This window comes from Dipteris shenzhenensis, chromosome 25 (assembly GCF_047967505.1).
Source record: "Dipteris shenzhenensis isolate YYH24624 ecotype China chromosome 25, Dip_SZ_1.0, whole genome shotgun sequence".
NCBI classification, from domain to species: domain Eukaryota; kingdom Viridiplantae; phylum Streptophyta; class Polypodiopsida; order Gleicheniales; family Dipteridaceae; genus Dipteris; species Dipteris shenzhenensis.
Genome location: NC_141620.1, coordinates 37,658,802 through 37,677,591, shown reverse-complemented (window position 1 = coordinate 37,677,591; position 18,790 = coordinate 37,658,802). Strand labels below are relative to the sequence as shown.

General features: G+C 43.8%; 1 protein-coding gene across 3 annotated transcripts; it reads right to left on the bottom strand.

The window, feature by feature from the left end:
• Window positions 1–3,141: 3,141 nt before the first annotated feature.
• Window positions 3,142–17,437, bottom strand: ARP6 (actin-related protein 6). Of its 3 annotated transcripts, none has more exons than XM_087396639.1 (8): window positions 16,454–17,436; window positions 15,528–15,744; window positions 13,758–13,821; window positions 13,464–13,548; window positions 6,265–6,315; window positions 5,693–5,755; window positions 3,534–3,715; window positions 3,142–3,432 (listed from the first exon to the last, which is right to left on the bottom strand). In XM_087396639.1, the coding sequence occupies exons 1-7, from the start codon at window positions 17,170–17,172 to the stop codon at window positions 3,586–3,588; spliced, it is 1,329 nt and encodes a 442-aa protein (XP_087252765.1). In that variant the 5' UTR covers window positions 17,173–17,436; the 3' UTR covers window positions 3,142–3,432; window positions 3,534–3,585. The 3 variants fall into 3 exon arrangements, with proteins under 3 accessions (XP_087252765.1, XP_087252766.1, XP_087252767.1); XM_087396640.1 differs by having other exon boundaries at window positions 5,723–5,755; XM_087396641.1 differs by lacking the exon at window positions 3,142–3,432 and having other exon boundaries at window positions 3,654–3,715; window positions 6,265–6,301; window positions 16,454–17,437.
• Between the last annotated feature and the right edge of the window lie 1,353 nt (window positions 17,438–18,790).

Here is an 18,790-nt window from a genome sequence, read left to right as displayed (position 1 = left end):
GCTTTATGCTGATAGTGATCTTGATAATTCTCCTCATCATAGGCATAGTGTGTTGATTATCTGTATTGATTGCCTTGATGTTGATGGGGATTACTAGATGTGATAGATTGGCCACTTGCTAAATCCCTTTTCTTTTTCCTATACCTCCAGGATTCCCTGTCCTCTCTAAGCGAAAGAACCATGGTTTTCATTCTGATGTCCAAATAAAGATTGAGACTGTCAAGGTTGTTACTTCTGCCTTGATTATTGAAGTGACCAAAGTTCTTGCCTTTTCCTCTATGGAACACCCTTCCTCCTCTAACTGTAAAAGCATTGTCATCATTCTTGAAATCAATGATGATGAGACAACATCTCAAGTGCTCTTGAATGATCATATTTGACTCAACTAGTCTATTGATGGGTTCTTGTATGCTTAAAGTTGATTGATCTCCCAAGTCCTTCAATTTGACCAAGCAAATCTAGAACTAATTCAATTCGTATCTTGGGAGTGTTATTCAAATGATTCTTCACCAAGAGGATTTTGGATTTGTTCACATTAAACCAGATCTCAAGAGCCTTCCATGCAAGCGTAGAGAATACATATCATGATAGCTATTACATTGAAGATTATGATGTTCAATGCAAGCTAAGATTTCACATCCCAATTGGATTGTTGCTTCATAATCTCTTAAAGTTGATCATGTATAAGAGGAGGCTCAAGTCTTTTTTCTGTTTCGGTAGTCACATCGCACAATCTCTCTAGTTGGAAGATGTTGAAAATTTTGAACTTCCAACTTCCATAATTGTTATCATCACACTTGCTATTGTTATCTAGAAAATAACACCGTCGTGAGATTTAGCCATAATAATCAAGTTGTGTATACAAGCTTAAAAGTTGTACGTAACATATCACAACAAAGTGCCAATAATATTCAAAGGCTTTACAAGGCTTGATATGAAAAATGTGCAAAAATCAATGCCAAGGTAGTCAACTAGTGACTTACAATGGTGACACATGAGTGAACCTATGTGCAAATGTACTGAAGCCATTAATCCAACTATCAACTGACGCATCAAGTGCATAATTGCCCACTGCCAAAGTATTGACAGTGTATCAATTACGTGAGTGAGTACAAATTATAGTATCCTAAGAGACTGACACCAGTAGAAACAAATCAAAGTTTTCAAGCAAGGGCTCAATTAGCTTAGTAAATTATCTTCTCTAAGATGCGCTAGTCTAGGCATTTTATGTGTTGGGTTCGAAGAGGCTCCCAATGACTCAATAGTTCCAATGATGAGGTTTCAATAAAAAAGCTACAATATTTACAAATTCAAATCAAAGGTAACAAGAGTGTGGAGCTTGAGCTACTAAGCAATTTTGCTTTTTGCACTTTCTCCAAATTCCTTCAAACATCCCAACGTTTACCAAAGGAGTGTCCAAAATAATGATGTTGATGCACAAATGATGTGAAGAATGTGTGCATATCTTGAAGCACTTGTGAGACATAATTGCTAAGGTGGCAATGAGGTTGCATTACCAACTATGTGGTGTTGTAACGTGCATTGCTTGAGTTGGCTACACATCTACGTTGTGCGGCTACCTTTACTTTGCTTACGTCGCTGTTGTAGAGTGCTTAGGTCTATCATCCATAGAGTCACCTTTACGTGAAGGCTGTTAAATGATAGTTGCTAGTGGAGTGTCTTATAACATTGCGTTTGTTGTCGATCTTCTTTGTGTTGCGATTGAAGCTTGCTTTTGTAGTCTGTTCTTACTTGCCTTGCATAGTCGTTTCAGTCATAGTCAAACCCAATCAAGTCATAGATGTTGCAGCCTTGTTGTTGCCTAGGTGGAGGCTAAGGGGATCACATACTATGATTGGTTGTGTAGTTGCGATGCTAAATGACAAGTACGAGTGATCAACGCCAAGGAGGGAAGAAGGAACTAATAAGTCATGTACCCGTGTCACAAAAACCACGAGCCCAACAAGTAGTCTATAGTGCTATTGGCCCCTCTGTGTGGAAAACAGGTAAGCCCTTCGAACAAAGCCCACGGCTAAAGGCCGTTGTATATGATCAGATCATGTACTGCTCTCATCTCCAATAGGTCTTTCTCATACCCTATCACATGTGGTGCATCCTCCGAATGTCATGTATGTTCCTTTTGTGTGCATTGAAATCACCTAAGAGTACCTCTCCTTGCTTGGAGAGCTCAACGATATCATCATATATCGACTCATATGAGCTATGACCCTCTGTCGTGACTTCATGCATAGGGGGGCGATAACATGAAATCAAATATAGAATGCTACCAGCTCCCTTTGGATGCAATCCTATGCTGTCTCCAAGTCACGGCTCTACGCCTCAAGAGCAACAGTCACCCCTGCCGGTCTCGCACCCATTCTAAACATGGAGGGAACGTCCCCAAGTGTAATCTATGCGTCAACCCTCTACTTGAGCTGCCGTGTCACTGGCTCTGGCTCCCATTCATGTCTAGGACTGGGGGGCTCTATATGGTCGGACTGGAAGAACTCCATGATCATGCTCTGAGAAGAGTCCACCAGGGTATGCTCCTCCTGTTCTTAGATCGGAGTAGGCACTCACAATGCCTAACTGCCTCATGAATGAATGACGCTAGGTACCTTTGATCTGGAAAAGTGAGAAAATCGGAATAACAACCCGGAGCTATCTCCCAATAGGCAATAAATACATCCTCTGATCTCATAGTAAACAAGGCATCTGAAGATGAAATGCTTCTCCGCCTCAACCTCTTGTAGGTTGCACAAAGTGCATATACGCCTCTCGGTAGACCCTCTACCCGACCCCTATCAATGCGGAGTCTATGTGAGAGACCCGAAATTGCCCAATAGAGACCCTCAATGAATGGGGCAAGTGACTCTGTGTGTACCCTGGTGGGTCAATAAACCCCTCATCCGAGATATGCAGGCAATGCTCGCTAAGACAGCTAATTGTACACTAAGTTGTACTCCAAAGAAACTGGAATCCTTCGGGTTAAGGTTTGTCCCATAGACCCTATCTTGATGGTACAATTTATAAGATTCTCATCAACCCCATGAGCAAAAGCATCTACAAATCTGTGATACCCACAACACTAGGAAAGAGAAGCAAAGCACCCACCTTATCCCTCATATTCTAGAAAAGGGGAGCTCCTAACATTACTAATCCCGTTCAATATCCAGGCAGACGGACCATATGCAAACTACTTTTTTAACAAACGTAGCAGCAAATCATCCTATAGATCTGGAAATCTCAATTTTACAACCAGAATATTCTTGAGATATCAGAAATTACAAGTGGAAGCGCCTGCCTGATCACAGGAAGCGCCTGCCATATCTATAATTTTATTTCCTCCCTCCATGTGACATATAAGGGCCACTATGAATGCAAAGCACTGGTTTATGTGTCCTGACAGCATGGAACTTGGATCCAAATCTCCTGTCTCCAGAAAACAGAGGAATGACTTAATTCAGAGCACTTCATATCATCTCTGACTTTTTGCACCACAATGGAAAAATGCTGCAATTCCAATTGCATACCTTGCAAAGACCAAAATCAGAGCCGCAGCACGTTTTACCAAATGTCAAATAGTCAATGCATAAACCTCCGTCGGCACCTCAAAGATCCCATTTCTTCATACTCAGCTCTGGTTACTGAGCAGCCATCAAACTCAGAACTAGAAGCAAGCAATGCACCGCCCTTCCAAGGCGCCAAGATGGGACTGTTACATTAGCCAAGTGTAAGAGACTCTAACATAGGCACACAATTCATAGATTCACAAGATAAACCCTTCACGTTAGAAAACTCATGTTCTAAAATTGAGCAAGTTTCGATTCTTTCCACACAAGAATCCTTTTGGGATTAAAAGAACAAATTCTAGCATGCATCCATCCGATTTCAAAAAACCAGGATACACTATCACTCAGAACTATGAATAGCAGCCACTCAAACCAGTGGGAACTAGTTACTACCATGATGCACACAATGCAAAGCTTCCTAATCCCCATGTCTCGATGCCTCTTAAGGACTTGCACCATATAAATGAATAACCCTGCAGATAGTAAGCCTCATTCACCTGGACAAGACGCCAATGTCCAATGTATAGCTATGTCAAATCCTGCTATATCCAGAAGTAAGAGACCCACCATGCTCAGCTAAGCTACTTTTGCCCAGATGTTGACCCTACAAGACTTTTAAAGGCAAAAAACAACCTCAAAAAGGAACTCCAAGGAAAAATACAGAAAAATCAGTACAGTGCCCAATAGGTTGCTGAAGAGCCCAGGGTGCAAGAGCTACATGAAAGCAACTAAAGGAAGACGATGACCAGGTCGGTAAGAAGTGGGATACAAGACAGAGAGCTACCTCAAAGAAGGTAAGGGAACAGAATGACCAGGTCAGCAAGAAGTGGAGGACGGGGCAGAGATGATATAACATAAGACTTATGTGCATGATCATGGATGAGAGAGACGACACCCTATTAGGATGTCTTAAAACCAGAAAATGGCAGCAAACTATGTGGGCTGAGCATGATGCGATCATTAGAAACAGTACCTCTCAGTTGACCAAGAGGAACTTATTCGGGGGGCGCTGATCAATACCTCCAATGTCATCCCTGCCAGCCATTAGCTTACAGAAATCCCATGAGCAAATAGCCAGCAGACATGGGAGACATTGTCAAAGCTCAGGGGCTGCCGTAAACAGCCAGCAAAAAGCTGCACTCTTGTATCATGAATCTGCCAACACCTGGAGTAAGAGAATTACTGCTCCATTTGATTTGTATGCATGAACATTTGTCTCATGGTGAAGAACAGGGATCCGTCATCCAAGGACCTATTCTATTCATATTTCATATCATTCTTTTGGTCCTCATACAATACCTCTCAAACACCACCATAGCCCTCCCCCCTTCTAAGGCCTATCCAAACTTCCCCACTGGCTAAGCTATAGCAGGCTTTTTGTAAATTGGAAACTGGCACCTAGTAAGAAAAAGGAGGCTTCTTGAATGTCATAGTACATGCTATGCTTTAATGGTACATTTTGTTTTCCAAAAAAATAGAATTTAAACTAAGGAAATGTACACAGAAAGGGAAGCGTCTTTACCTCAAAATCTAATCTTGCGAAAATTCAAAGATCGGCTCTAGGTTCCCTGACAACCACTTGATCACTTTCCAAAGGTATCCAATCACAAAAGTGCTTCCAACAACTGTCCTCTAGTATGACTCAGGACAAAAAGATGCAAACCACAAAGGATCCACTTTGCTTCCTCCAATTGGGTCTTCAAATGTCACACATTCTAGACCGCATCCTTATTTAGGTTAGCTTGCTCCAACATTTATCAATATGCTTAAGGAATGAGCCAAGTAATGTTCTTAGTGTATCACTTTAAGAAAGGAAGGGAGGGTCACAGAATACCGTAGCCATACATGTGCATCAATGATGCAACCATGTCTTTCCATACCATAGCAGTGGATAGTGAATTCACAGAAAGGGATAAAAATCAGCTGAACCACATGAAGGTGATGATTGGACACTCTATGAGGAAAACAAAGTGTGCAGGGAATAGATCTTCATGTGAAGATTTGTGAAGCCTTTAATTTTGCTTCTGTATCATTCATATCCCCATACATTAACACAACAATTCACAAAGAGAGAGAGAGAGAGAGAGAGAGAGAGAGAGAGAGAGAGAGAGAGAGATTACTCATCTACAGTGCGTAGGTTCAACTCATACTCAGTAGGAACCAAAGGCCGAAGCTCCAACTCTCTGTTAAAGATCAACAATCCATCTCAGAAAAATGTTCACAAAAATGGCCTGAAAAGATCTGATACATTTCACCACAATAAATGGTCAGAAAGACATATCCAAAGTAAAGAAACACTCATTAATCTAGGTACTGGCACTAAGTATGCAAAAACGGTATAAATAGCAATACGGAAATCTTCATCTGTGTTTCAGTGTCTCTGTGCTTAACAAAAGACAGTAATTTCCTCTCCATATTACATGCCTGCTAATATGTGAATTTATTTATGTGCATGAGGTTGGTGATTCAATGTGTGTGTGTGTGTGAGAGAGAGAGAGAGAGAGAGAGAGAGCATTAATGCTGAACAAGAACACAATGGCCTAGCTTTCTGATTTCTACACCTTTCTATTGGCTTATTGGCATATGTTTTCTTGAATGGACAAAAAAAGAAGTGGAAAACATGAACTCGTGATTTCAGGAACAGGAAGGAACAGAAAAGGAAGCAAATAGATCAATCAAGCCAAAGTCTTACAGTCTTTCCTTAAAGCCCGGGAACTGGCTGCTTCCTCCTGTCAACACGACACTGGAATGTAAAAATTATATAAGTGACTTGAATTTCAATTCTTCTCACAATACGAACTACACAACTGTTGCTTTTTAATAGCTAACTTAAGAACAAGCTGGAATTTTTTTTTTAAAACAATTAGTACAATGGAAAGGACGAACTTCTGATTGCAAACCTATTCAGTGTTTTTTCACTGCTAAGAGAGGAGAAAAGTTTAAACTTAAAGCACAGTATAGCCACAAGTACACATGCGTGCACTGCCCCACAAGCTGTGGCAGAGGTTATCATAAACAATGCATGCTAGATCCTTGATCCGAGTCTCAAGCCATCCAGGAATCAGGGTGAAGAGTATTATTAAGCATCATACCTTCAGCAAATTCGCAGGGGATGACCACTGTTGACATTAAGTATCAGAAGAGAAGGGTAATGCTCAAGTCCCACAATATTTCCATGATTAACATTGAATTTTAGTAAACAAAACTTACAATCCTTTCCAAGGTAATGAGCTCAAGTATGGGAACGTAACAATAGGTGTGCAAAGAGGACCCCTCCTCTGCATAATGGATCATTGGAGCAAGCAAAGACATGGTTGTAAGAGGTATGTTTATCTATCTATCATTATAAGCAATTGGTTTTGGTTAACAGTTGGACAGCAAGATGGGCTATCACAATCCCAAAACATTTTAACAGCTACTTTGTTGAAGACTATAGAGAGCCAGGTGGTTCTATCTTTGCTGCATGTTTGGGCAGCATTAGGCACTAGTTTTTAATATCAAACTAGCAGCAAATTTGTCTATGATAACCGTCAACGTTATCAAGAAATCCTTATGGTCCCATCTTCTCCCAGCTTGAGTGGCATCAGCTGATTTTGAAGGTCCTTCACGATCCTTGTTAGGATGATAGTGTCGCATCCATCCTTCAAGATCGTCCAAGCCACTCTCCAAGACCTCGAGTATTTGTTTAACAAGGCTTAACATCTTCATGTGCAGCTCCTCTGTAACAAATTTCCATCAACATCTCAAGTGAGATAGACTAGTCTTCTGATTTGTAGTGCGTGCTCTCACAAAACCCTAATAGCTTTGAGGGAGCTTGTTAAGCAACATCAATGCAAGAACATACTTAAACCCTCCTTCCTATTGAGCCTCCCAACTAAACCTAAGGTCATCTCGATAATGTAAGAGGAACAATGATACTTTTCATGGATTGGAACAATAAATTTACGTCATTAATTCACCTTGAGGTAATTTGATGGTTAGGACTATTATTAGGTTCACGAAGTGGATGAACCATGCCAGCCATTGGCAAGGTTAGACATTTCCAAGGAGCCAAATGAGGTCATATACCCATACATACATCTATTGTGGATGAATGTATTGATCAATCCTACATCATTGCATTGACCACTCAACACACTCTGGTGCAATCGATTAGGTGATGCGCTTAAGACTATTCTGAGCGATCAAATAGATTGTCTATTGTCTAACAAAAGAATAAGTGGCAAATATTGTAACAAAATCTCTTGCAAAGATCAACCAAGATCAGTTTCCCAACATTTTGGATGTTAAACCGATAGGAAAAATTGGAACACTAAATGATGAACTATGGATTTGATTCATTGATTCATCTTCATGGTGATTTGGTGATAAGGACCATAGACAAGTTCTTGGATTGATAGGTTAGACCTTATGGACCATGCTATGACTTAGAAGTCATTGGTAGGGCTAGAGACTTTTAAGGAGCCGCATTGGGGTGCCACACCCATAAGCATCCATAATGGCTGAAAGAGATGGATGCTACATGATACCATTCTATTGGCCATTCTAAGGTGGTTTTGTCATTAATGCGTAGGAGTATAGTCACAAGAAACGTATCCCAACTCTACTCAAAGGTGACAGTGAGAGTCAAGGTATCACTCTTGAGATGGACCACCCAATATAGAGATCACAGAGGCCACACCCCCACTACAACGAGAGAGCACCCAACAAATGCAAATAGAGATAACGCATGTGCCATCCGATGGTTCCTGAGGCCACAAGATCATAGTTGATCACACTCTTGTTTTCTCTAAGGATTGCTCAATTTTGAGTTGGCCTTGGAGTCTCTCAGTATAGCACTCAACAAAGGCCTTAGAGAGCTCTTGCATCAAACCATGGTGGTTTGTGAGGACCCAAGGACACACATCAAGAATACAACTTTCTTGATGTAGTGAATGAGGGAAGGGATGACATGATGGATTCAATTATGACAATTCATTTGTCAATTCATAGACAAAGTTATTTTAACGCTAAACCTCATGTGGATGTGCTCAACCTCTCTCTCTCTCTCTCTCTCTCTCTCTCTCTCTCTCTCTCAACCCTAAACTTCATGGGGGTGGGGAGGGACCAGAGTCCCCCACCAAGATCCAAGCTTAATACGATCTTTCTTGAGAATATCAAAGGACGGAGCGATTTTCAAACCCTAGTACTAGAGGATAGACAAATCTCACACGCACTGAGGATTGACATCCGACACCTACAAGTCTCGTCACATCATATCAAGATCGAGGCAAGGAGAGCCATAGACACGCTACGGAGCAGAGGATATGCAAGCTATGCACATTGCCAGAGGTAGAGACAGAGGAGCACTTCCTATGCACTTGCCATGCATAATATGAGATTCGAGGACAGTACCACTCTCTTTTCAAGAGTTTTGGAGGCATCTCTCGACTGACCCACTTTCATCACTAGGTTTTCCTTGACCTCGACTTGATGGAGTGCGGCAACACGAAACTTATTGCACTAGATCAAGCAATAGCAAGTGATAGTGCCACAGGGGGTCGGGCCTCTGTAGACCTTGCTTGAGCAACCTCGATCGTGTGATGGTGGATTCACCTCTAGCGGCAGAGCTGGCCAGTGGCGGGTTGGGTGGTCTACACCCTTTGCCCTCTTGTTGGGGCATGCTTCGTTCGCGTAGGGCTTGCAGGTGCAAGTTGCTTTCTCGTGCCACCCGTGGCTTGGGGCATTGCACCTCCTCAGAGGGAAGCATTGTTGGTTGTAGCCTGCTCCTGCGCCCCAGCGGCTTGCATCACCTGCACCTTCATCGCAGCAACAGGAACATCTTTCAGGAAGCGTCGTGTGTGCTCGGGACCTTTTGTTGAGGAAAGGTTTGGTACTACCTCGAGCTCAAGGAGATAAAGATGCGAGATGCCTTCCCCCATGGTGGTCAAGAGCTCTTCTTGATGGTCAAGCTCGACAACAGGGATCCTGGCGCTTTCGATCTCGGAGCTACACCGGCTCGTGGAACCTTGCTACCTCGACGTGGCTTCACTGCTTTCCTCCTAGCAGGGGTTCTTGATCGTGGTTGGCACCTTGGTCATGGTCGGACACCGGCTCGTGGAACCTTGCTACCTCGACGTGGCTTCACTGCTTTCCTCCTAGCAGGGGTTCTTGATCGTGGTTGGCACCTTGGTCATGGTCGGCCTCGATTGCTGGATGTTGACTCATAGGAGTCATATCAGTTGATGGTTCACTGTCTCAAAGACTTTCTACCCACAAGGCGGCGGCTCGTGGCTCTATCCGCAGGGCTGCTGGACTTGATCCCTTCTCTTGGGGCTCTACTCTTTCTTGTCGTACCAGGAGGCACCCCAACTGGGTTGAGGCGTGGAGCGGGCTACTGGAGTGCAGACTCGCCCCCCGCCAGGCGGTGGTTGCTCATGCAAGCGGGTCTTTTCTTGTTAGTGCCCTCGAGCGGGCTCGATGGACAAGAGCTCAGCGGAGGAGGTATCCATACCTTCTTGGATCACGAGTACCTCCAGGATTCACTTCATCAGGGATCCGTAGCTTTTTTGGTTTCGTGGTTTACTGGTTTTCAGAAGACCTAGACTAGGGCTTCTTGTTTTGATAGCATTTTGCAACAGTTTTATGCTTAGCCCTATGTGGCTTGTAGTTTCGTGGGTGGGAGTTATCCCTGTGCTCCAGCATTGATGTTGAGTCTCTTGTAATCCTTGTTTCGAAAGTAATATAATTAGCCCTTCTTTTTGCCAAAAAAAAAAAATCTCTATCCCTCTCCCTCTCCCTATCTCATTCTCTATCTCTATCGCTATCTCTATGTATGCACACAAACACAGCTTGGGCTTCCTCATCTACTTACTCCCCTCTCTTTTCTTTTGTTTTTTGTCTCAATAGCGTCAAGAGCATGAGCCTTAGTTCTTGAGCTGCCAGATGCTACGGCTTTGTATGTGGAGGGAACGACCCCATGTCTATATTCATTGCTTGTTGACTAGATCATCCTTTGTGTCATGTGTGGGCTTTGTGTCCTTGGCTGTGCCGTTCCGTGCCGTCTCTTGTGGGGATGACTCAAAAGCATAAAACTCTATGAGATGTCGCTGCGCATGGTCAGGCGAGGGAGGTTCCGTTGAACTCCAGCCGTTGCTGCCATCAGATCGAGGAGGGATGCGAGGCGCCATCAGATTGAAGAGGGGTGCGAGGCGAGGTGGAGGAGGGCGAGGGAGGGGAAGTGGATGAAGACGGGGGGGGAGGGGGGTGAAGCGGCATGCAGGCAGCAAGGGGCCATGGGCGACGGGGCTGCAGCAGCAGGGAGGCGGGAAGGTCGCGACGTTCCAGTCAGGGTCCTTCAAATATTCAAAAAAGGGGATAGAGATAGATACACACATTCAGTCGTACAAACATACGTACACACACACACACGCGCGCACACATAGAGATTGCCGTTGATGGGAGGCCTCTCAGGCCTATGAGACAAAAGTACAACCCAAGAGTAGCTCATACAAGCCACTATGGGCTGAAGCAAAGGTGTTGCTAAGGCCCTTGCTGAGCGCTATGCTACGAAAACTCAAAATCAAAAACTAGTACTCCAAGCTAGTACTCAAGATATAACCATTTGCCACGGTGTTTATCAGGTCATCTCTCGCTGTGGAAGGGGGCGTGGTCTCTGTGATCTCTGTATCTAGTAGGCCATGTCAAGAGTAACGCCTCGGCTCGGAAGGTCCCCTTTGAGTAGAGCTGGGATGGGTTGGACCTCCATCGTGCATGCTTTGGTCAGATTTGGCAGCCACACTAATTGGCACAAATCCTTTACCCTTGACATGGGGAGAGGCTTAGGTCTTCATACAGATACTGGAGGCTTTGCAAACATCGCAGTACCTTGATTACCAAAATTGGGCTCCTGTCTTGGCCATCTGCACCTCATGATATGACTGCCTTGCTGGCAAGCCTGCATATCCACAACAGCAGCAGGACAGCAAAGCAAACACAGACCTGCTGCACAGTCAGCAATAGCAACAGTCTAGGAGCCTGCAGACAGGCGCAGGCATCAGAGGTAGGAGCACGACACATGGCAAGTCAGCAGTCTGTCATGTCAGCAGGTCAGAGCAGCAGCTGCATTCAAGAGCCATGTCAGCAAGTCGGCAGTCAGCAGTCTGGTCGGGTGACACATGGCAATCAGAAGACAATCTGCCCAGTCGGGTCAGTCTGTGGCATTGGACAGGCTACAGACTGAGTTGGCCCTGTTCCAGCCATCTCCCTATAAAGACATGCATTCCTCCCTCATTTCAGCTTCCCCTCCTTCAACAAGAGCCTTACCATGGCTCACAGAGGGCGGGCACGCTTTTCCATTGGCCCAGTGTCACCAGCTTACAGGATTCATGGCCAGCAGTTCTCCCGGATAGAGGCCTTTGACGCAGCACCACCCACCTGTTCACGAACGAAGTCCTCACCAGAGGATAGTGTCTCAGAGAGGGAGACAGTGGCCAGCATCACCGCCTGGAACATTTGGGTTGCTCGTTGCAGTCAGGTGATAGGGGGACAACCGACGACTCCTGCGACTACCCTAGTGGCCATCTGGCAGGATATCATTTTCACGCTACGCGCTACTTGAGAGTGTGGCACTCCATGTTTGAGTGGGACTGCCGAAAGGTGGGACCACTTCTGCAAGGTTTGGCTTGCAGGGACTTTTTACACTCTTTCAGCAGAGATATCCGTTGGATGTATGGTCACCACCTCCATGGCTGTTAGCTCATGTTCCAGAGGCAACTTAGGCAGTGAGACGGTGCCCTTGGAACAGGCTGGTTTTTCTTCTAACAGCCTTGCCATTGTAATTACCGGTTTTTCAGCTCCTTATGGGGGCTGAAAGCACTGGGGGTTTTATTTTCAAGCATTAATAGAAGTTTCTTTTCTCTGGAAAAAAAAAGAAATGAAATAGGCACTCAAATACATGTGCAACTGTGGAGTGAGTGTGAGACTCTGAGGAAGGAATATAAACGGCCTCCGAAGAGGAATACAAACAATGAATATTATATGCCCACTAGGGATGAATACAACTAAAAGAATAAGTACTGTATGGAGGGAAGAACCCTCACTGCAAAAGAGGAAAGAGAATCCTGTATAGAGGGAGGACACCCTCACAGCAGATCTGGAACTGAGGGCTGCTGAAGGGCAGACCCTATCTACTGCTGAACGAACCGGGCTGAGGACGAACTGAAGGAGGGCAGCAGGCTGGAAGAGGCTGCTGGACTGCTGCAGACCCTCTTGCCCTGATCCAAACTCTTAGGACTGCTGCTGGCTGAAGACTAGAGCCTGCAGGAGTGGATGAAAAATGAGGGCCAAGGGGCTGCCTTTTATAGGCCCCCTTGGGCTCCAAAACTGACAAACCAGCCTGCGAGAATTTGGAAGTGCCTTCTTCTCATTAGGGAAAAGTCTTCATTAACTCATTTGTCCAAGTACAATCAGAGATAGGCTCTGATACCATGTTAATAATTTCGACATGTGGATTAAGGTGGAGCCATCCACAAAAGCATGCTGTTCTGTTTCCATCACTTCTTGATAGCACATTTGGCAGACATGTTCTTCCCAGGGGGTACTAGTCATCTCACCTGTTCACGTCTAAGGCACTGAGAACAACCAAATGCAACAAATTATTGAATACATTGGGAGGGAGGGAGGGAGATAATGATGATGATGATTACATTAATATCCATGGAGGCCAAATAGACCAAAATTATTATAGACTGCGAAGTCTAACTAAAATGTGAAGGGTAGATGTGGTACGAAGGTGCAAGGTGTGAAGTGCCCGATTGGGTGCTGGATTCATGTGTACTCCCGTGCAAGGGTATATATACCCCCCCCTGGGCCCCCGCCCAAAAAAAACACATAAGCTTTCAGGGGACATACCTGGAATAAAGAAGTGGATGCAGATCAGGGTGGCATCCATTCACTGCTCGAATTATGCAGTCAGCTAGCCCTGCTTGATTCATACCTGCAATGTTCCCACATTTCACGACCATGTAACACATTGTAAGCAGATCAAACTAGAATGATATAGCAGAGAAAAGCGGAGCTTTCAAGGGAAGCCAAGATCTGTTGGGTGAGATTACATCCGCTCATGTACATGAGTTTTCAATAAATGTGTGAGAAGAACAAAAAGAGCGACAGAGCATATACAAAACTGGGCTTTCAATTACAGACCTAGATCTGCTGGGTGAAACAGCATCTCTGGAACCAAGAATCTCTCATTCGTTAATGTCAACTCCTGGGTCAAGAAAAGTAGCATTGTTTGTGACTAGTCAGGTAATACTCTTGAATTTCACTGCATTGACTACACTGCTAGCATGACCTGCACCGAGTATCCAGCAGAAATATGACATCTATTGCTTATGAAGTGGTCACTGCTACTTGCTCTCATGATACAACTCAAAGCTAATGGATGTCCAAACTTTGAATTACCTCAGCAGAGGTCTTTTTGAGTTAACATTAGCATCTATCACGTTAATGTGATCAGATATCTACCACACTGATGTGAGTCATCTTTTAAATCCCAATATACCACACAGACCAACAGATAACAGTCGACAGATCTTCCAGAACAAAGTGCCTCCCCTATTTTTTTAGCCTATGGTGTCCCAGGAATATCCTGACTTTGACTTTGGTCTAGTATATACCAAACCCAGCTCCCTTCCAAATCCAACAAATAAAAAATAAAAATTTATTACTAAACACCTATAAAAGCTGATTAAACAGAGGTACAATCTCAACAGTTAGCATTCACAATCCTGTATGTAAATTAAAATTTTAAAGACCCTTGGCTTTCAGATGCTTTAGAATCCCAGGTCTGGCAAACCATGTAACGAGAAGGCAGGGTATGCAAACATTTTCTTAAGTGTGGGACGACGGGCCTCATTACCAACCAGAAGGTGCTGATGAGAAAGCTGCTGCAGATGTAAATGTAGAATAAAATGAGTGAAAGATAACAAAACACTGAATTCTAGGACATAGATTCAAGGATCAATATACCTAGATGAATCCAGGAACATTCCCAAACTCATCCTCTAAAAACACAACATAGTGCAGTTTCAATGTCATGATAGTCACTCACAAGGTTGAAAACCATAAACTCCATCATGCATAGCAGGGACTAGCTACTATGACATCCCCACTGACGGCATCAGCCCCCAACAGTGGATGTAGACCATAGTATAAAAATATGCTCTCACACATACAAATCCACACACCCACACATACTTGAGCATCCATTTATACAAAGTCTTCGTACTGAGTTTCTGTCGGCACTCCGGAGGTGAAGGGCAGACTCAGCCATGATGAAGGCTAGCACTAAAGGAGAAGGCTAATCAAAAGGTAGATTCAAGGATCAAATCCGCGATACAAAATTATGAGAGAGGGACAGTGCATAGACTATCAGCCACATAGGACATGGATTCAAGAATCAAAATGCCATAAATGCACAAAGAAAAGTATTAACAGAAGGCATATAATCCCCCACAGGGAGCTATTGCCGATCAATCCAAAAAAGAAGCTGCATGTCAGAGAATGGCCAACACCATCTCATGACAATCCCTGTTTCCCCCAAGGTGGGGATGTAGTCTTAGCTTCAACTTTAAGCAGTATCCGATGCTTCTTGAAAAAAACACACCATCCCATGCTTATCAAAAGCTCAAATTTCCAACCATGGATAACCAGTTAAAGGCTTCTTGGTAATGAATGGCGAAGACCCCAACAACTTAAGAACCGTCCAGGCAAGGCAATAGTATGTTTAGATCAGCAATGTACAGTTGCGTAATCCTTGCCCAAAGCCCTAGGCCAAAGCACTTTAATATATATATTACTCTCTTGAAATAATAACAGCTAGATTGCATATTCCTGCTTCCTGCATGAGCATGGTGCTATAAATCATCTAGCAGCAAGTTAATATCTTTTCTCTTAACAAAAACATAAACATACCTGTTCATCATGCATTGCAGGCTTTTCTTGCTTAATTTCTGACGCTTCATCTTCCAGATTAATTGCACTTTGCACATTCCCCTCTTTTCTGGAATCTTGTGACAGATTTCTAAGAGCAGCCTGTGCAGCCTCGGGATCTTTGACAAAACCTCTCTTATGTTTCACCCCATCTGGCAGAACATAGGTGCACTTAATAATATTTTCCTTTCCTGCTTTCCTGCCAGAAAAAAGAACTTTTGAGCATTTCAAAGTTAAGAACTTCTAAGCTCAAGGCTATCGAAGCGATGTAATGGAGGATGAAAAGAGCAATATAAAAAGCATGCCAATCTTTGAACGAGTAATTCTTCCTCCAGCCAATCTGGATTTTACGGGAACTACGACAATTGTGGTGCATAGTCGACTAGTAGAAACTTTACAGAACGGACATTAACACCGATGTTAGCAGGAACAGGTGTGAGATATTGTAGGCTCACCGATAAAATACAACATAACGTTGAGGAGCTTTGATATTGTGCGTACCATTCAGAAGCCTCCCTAAGGCGATTCAGAAATTAACTTTTTTGGGGACCAGGGTGGTTACAAGCCAGAAAATCATTGTTTAGGTCGCCCTTCCTGTAATTCTTCTTAGTAAAGATGAGGTGTGATAAATTTACGAATAGCATTGGAGATAAGATTCCCCATCATCTATTCTCTAAAGATTGATTCTCCTTGTTCCTAATATAAAGGTGCATTGAATTCATTTGTCATAAACGAGGCTGGCTTACGGGCATTGTTACCCTGAGATTCAAAAGTTCTATGTGAGAAAACAAATACAATTTCTTCAGGTGACCTCCAACCGCCGCCCAGAAAGAGAAACATTCGGGAAATTTTAGTTTAGAAAGATTTCAGTTCGCGCAGTGGTTCTCGAATATACATAAGATACGTACCGAGCTATTGCTAAGTCAGAACCCACGTCCAAGGAGCAGTAGCATAGCTTTTCTTTCACATCATCTATAATGTAAGTTTCATCCATCATATTCCAAGCCCTGTAGGAAACGAGCTCCTTCAGATAATTTGCTAGAGCCTTGCCTCCCAGGTCGATCCTCTTTACCGCATGATTGCATGTAAACTTCTGAAAGACGGGAGCTGCATGAGTGAAGGAAAAGCCGCAATCAACAACAAGGCTACATTGAGACCTAGCCAAAAGACTTCCGGGGTCCCGCTTCTCTTCATGTATATGGGTGAGAGAAGGTGCGTCTGCAACGTAGAGCGACTGAAATCCGAAATCCTCAAACACCAACTCATCGGTAGCTTTCTGAACGGAAGGCAGGGTAAAGAGCGGCTCTACGAGGACGAGGCCGCACTCGGAGGGTCTGATTTTGAGGAGACCTTTGAAAATGCGATCCCAAATTTCCTTCTCCAATTCGGGAACAATGAGGTATCCTCGATCCATGGGGCGACGGATGCCCATACCCTGGACGTCATCACACTGGAGGATTTGATCAGCGACGAGCCAACGCTTACCATTCTGGGGGCGCCCAATACAGTTAGGGGCGACAACGGATGGGAGGGACTGTCCGGCGAATCCAGCTTTGCAAAAACCAGCGCCATTGTCAAGAACGACGACAGATTTCACGGAGCTACCAGCTGCTGCAGCTCGAGTCATGGCTCCTTGATTTCAAAATCTGTTACAACTCCAACGAACACAAAACGCATTCCTTGCTGCCTTGATTTTGAAATCTATGAAAAACCCGACTTGCTTTGATTTGAAATCTACGAACAACCCAACTCGAAAGCATTGCTTTGATTCGAAATCTGTGAAGAATCCAACTCAAAAGCGTCGCCAAGACTGTGATTCAGAAGAACAATCTTAGAAATACATGTTTGTGATCCTAGAAACAAATAGCTGCCTTTTCCCTGAAAGCTTACAAGGTACTAGTATCATACCAAGTGCATTTTGGGGTAATGGGTAGGCCTTCCTCCCAAGAGAAAAATCCAGTATTTAGTTTTTTTTTTTTTTGGGCATCTCTCTCTCTCTCTCGTTGCAATTGCTCCCTTTTCAGCTCACCATCTAGGGTAGGCCACATGAATGAAATTCATCTTGCTTCAACATCCTCTCAACTCAACTTTATTCCTGCTTATTTTGACCCATGGAGGCTAACCCATAGTCTTTTGTTTCACAAACCTGAGCTCTACCACTAAGCTAATAGGTACCCCCAGATTGAAAACTAGGCAATTAAGCGAAGGGGGGGGGAGGGGGGAGTGTAAAAAATTTATCAAAGCCTTATTCTGCCGTGCGAATTCCCATAAGATTTGAGAGAAGGGTATGAGCTTCTTGAAGAAGAATCTGGTCTCCATAAAGTTCTAATGGCGGTTATAAAGAGCAGTCCATGCTGAAGAGAGGAGAAGGGGGGCTGTGAAAGCCTCCCGGGGAAGAAGAAGGAACAAGAGCAGAGGGGAGAGGGAGGTTGGAGTGGAGAGAGGGAGTGGAGGGAGGAAGAAGATGAGAGGAGTTGAGGGAGGGAGAGAAGTAGGAGTGGGGGAGATGCGCAGGGAAGGTGTTGAGTATTCATCTCAACATCATGTTGAACATGGTCATAGCACTAACCCAAAAGAGTGCTAAAATGGAAAGGGTTGGAAACCCTAACCCTAATGCTAAAGGGGATTGTAAATATTCATCATTTTCAACTAAATCTAGTGTAGCTGAGAGGCGTAGGAGTGGAGGGAGAGGGGCAAACGCGGGGGCGGGAGAGGCGCAGACGCGAGGATTGATGTGCATATTTTGCATATTGAGGGGTTGTAAGATTATGTTAATGTGTTTAATTAAAAGGGGGGACAGATCAAGTAATTAATTAATTCAAAAGAATCGAGGAGCGAATAGTTGGAAGAGTATAGCATCCCTAGCTAGAATGTTTGGCTAGGTCATATGTGACGTGTGCATTTGAGTTTAGTAGACACATAGTATGTAAACATGTAGACCTATGTTCCTGTTATTCGAAGTTTGATGTGCATGATAATTGACATGATGAATACAATCTCATTTGATGTCTATTTTGTTGCATAGGTCTCATATAGGCAAAAGATTGGGATGTGTATACCTTTTGAAGAATATATTCATCCAAAGTATGATGTCTGTTTTGAATTTGCAAACTCTAGTAGGACAAATAAAAACAAAAGGAATTAATAGATTTGGAGTGGAATCCTAAAGTACTATATGCGCATGAGAAGAATGTGCTCCTTAGAATATGTGCGCAAGGATGGGAAGATAGGGGAAGGGGGGGGAG

Excerpts from the sequence above, each read along its gene's own strand:
- ARP6 (XM_087396639.1), bottom strand. The coding sequence starts at position 17,172 with ATGACTCGAGCTGCAGCAGCTGGTAGCTCCGTGAAATCTGTCGTCGTT. Across the intron at positions 13,549-13,757 it reads GTTTCACCCAGCAGATCTAG|GTATGAATCAAGCAGGGCTA; the intron begins GTCTGTAATTGA and ends GGAACATTGCAG. Across the intron at positions 5,756-6,264 it reads CCGGGCTTTAAGGAAAGACT|AGAGTTGGAGCTTCGGCCTT; the intron begins GTAAGACTTTGG and ends GATCTTTAACAG.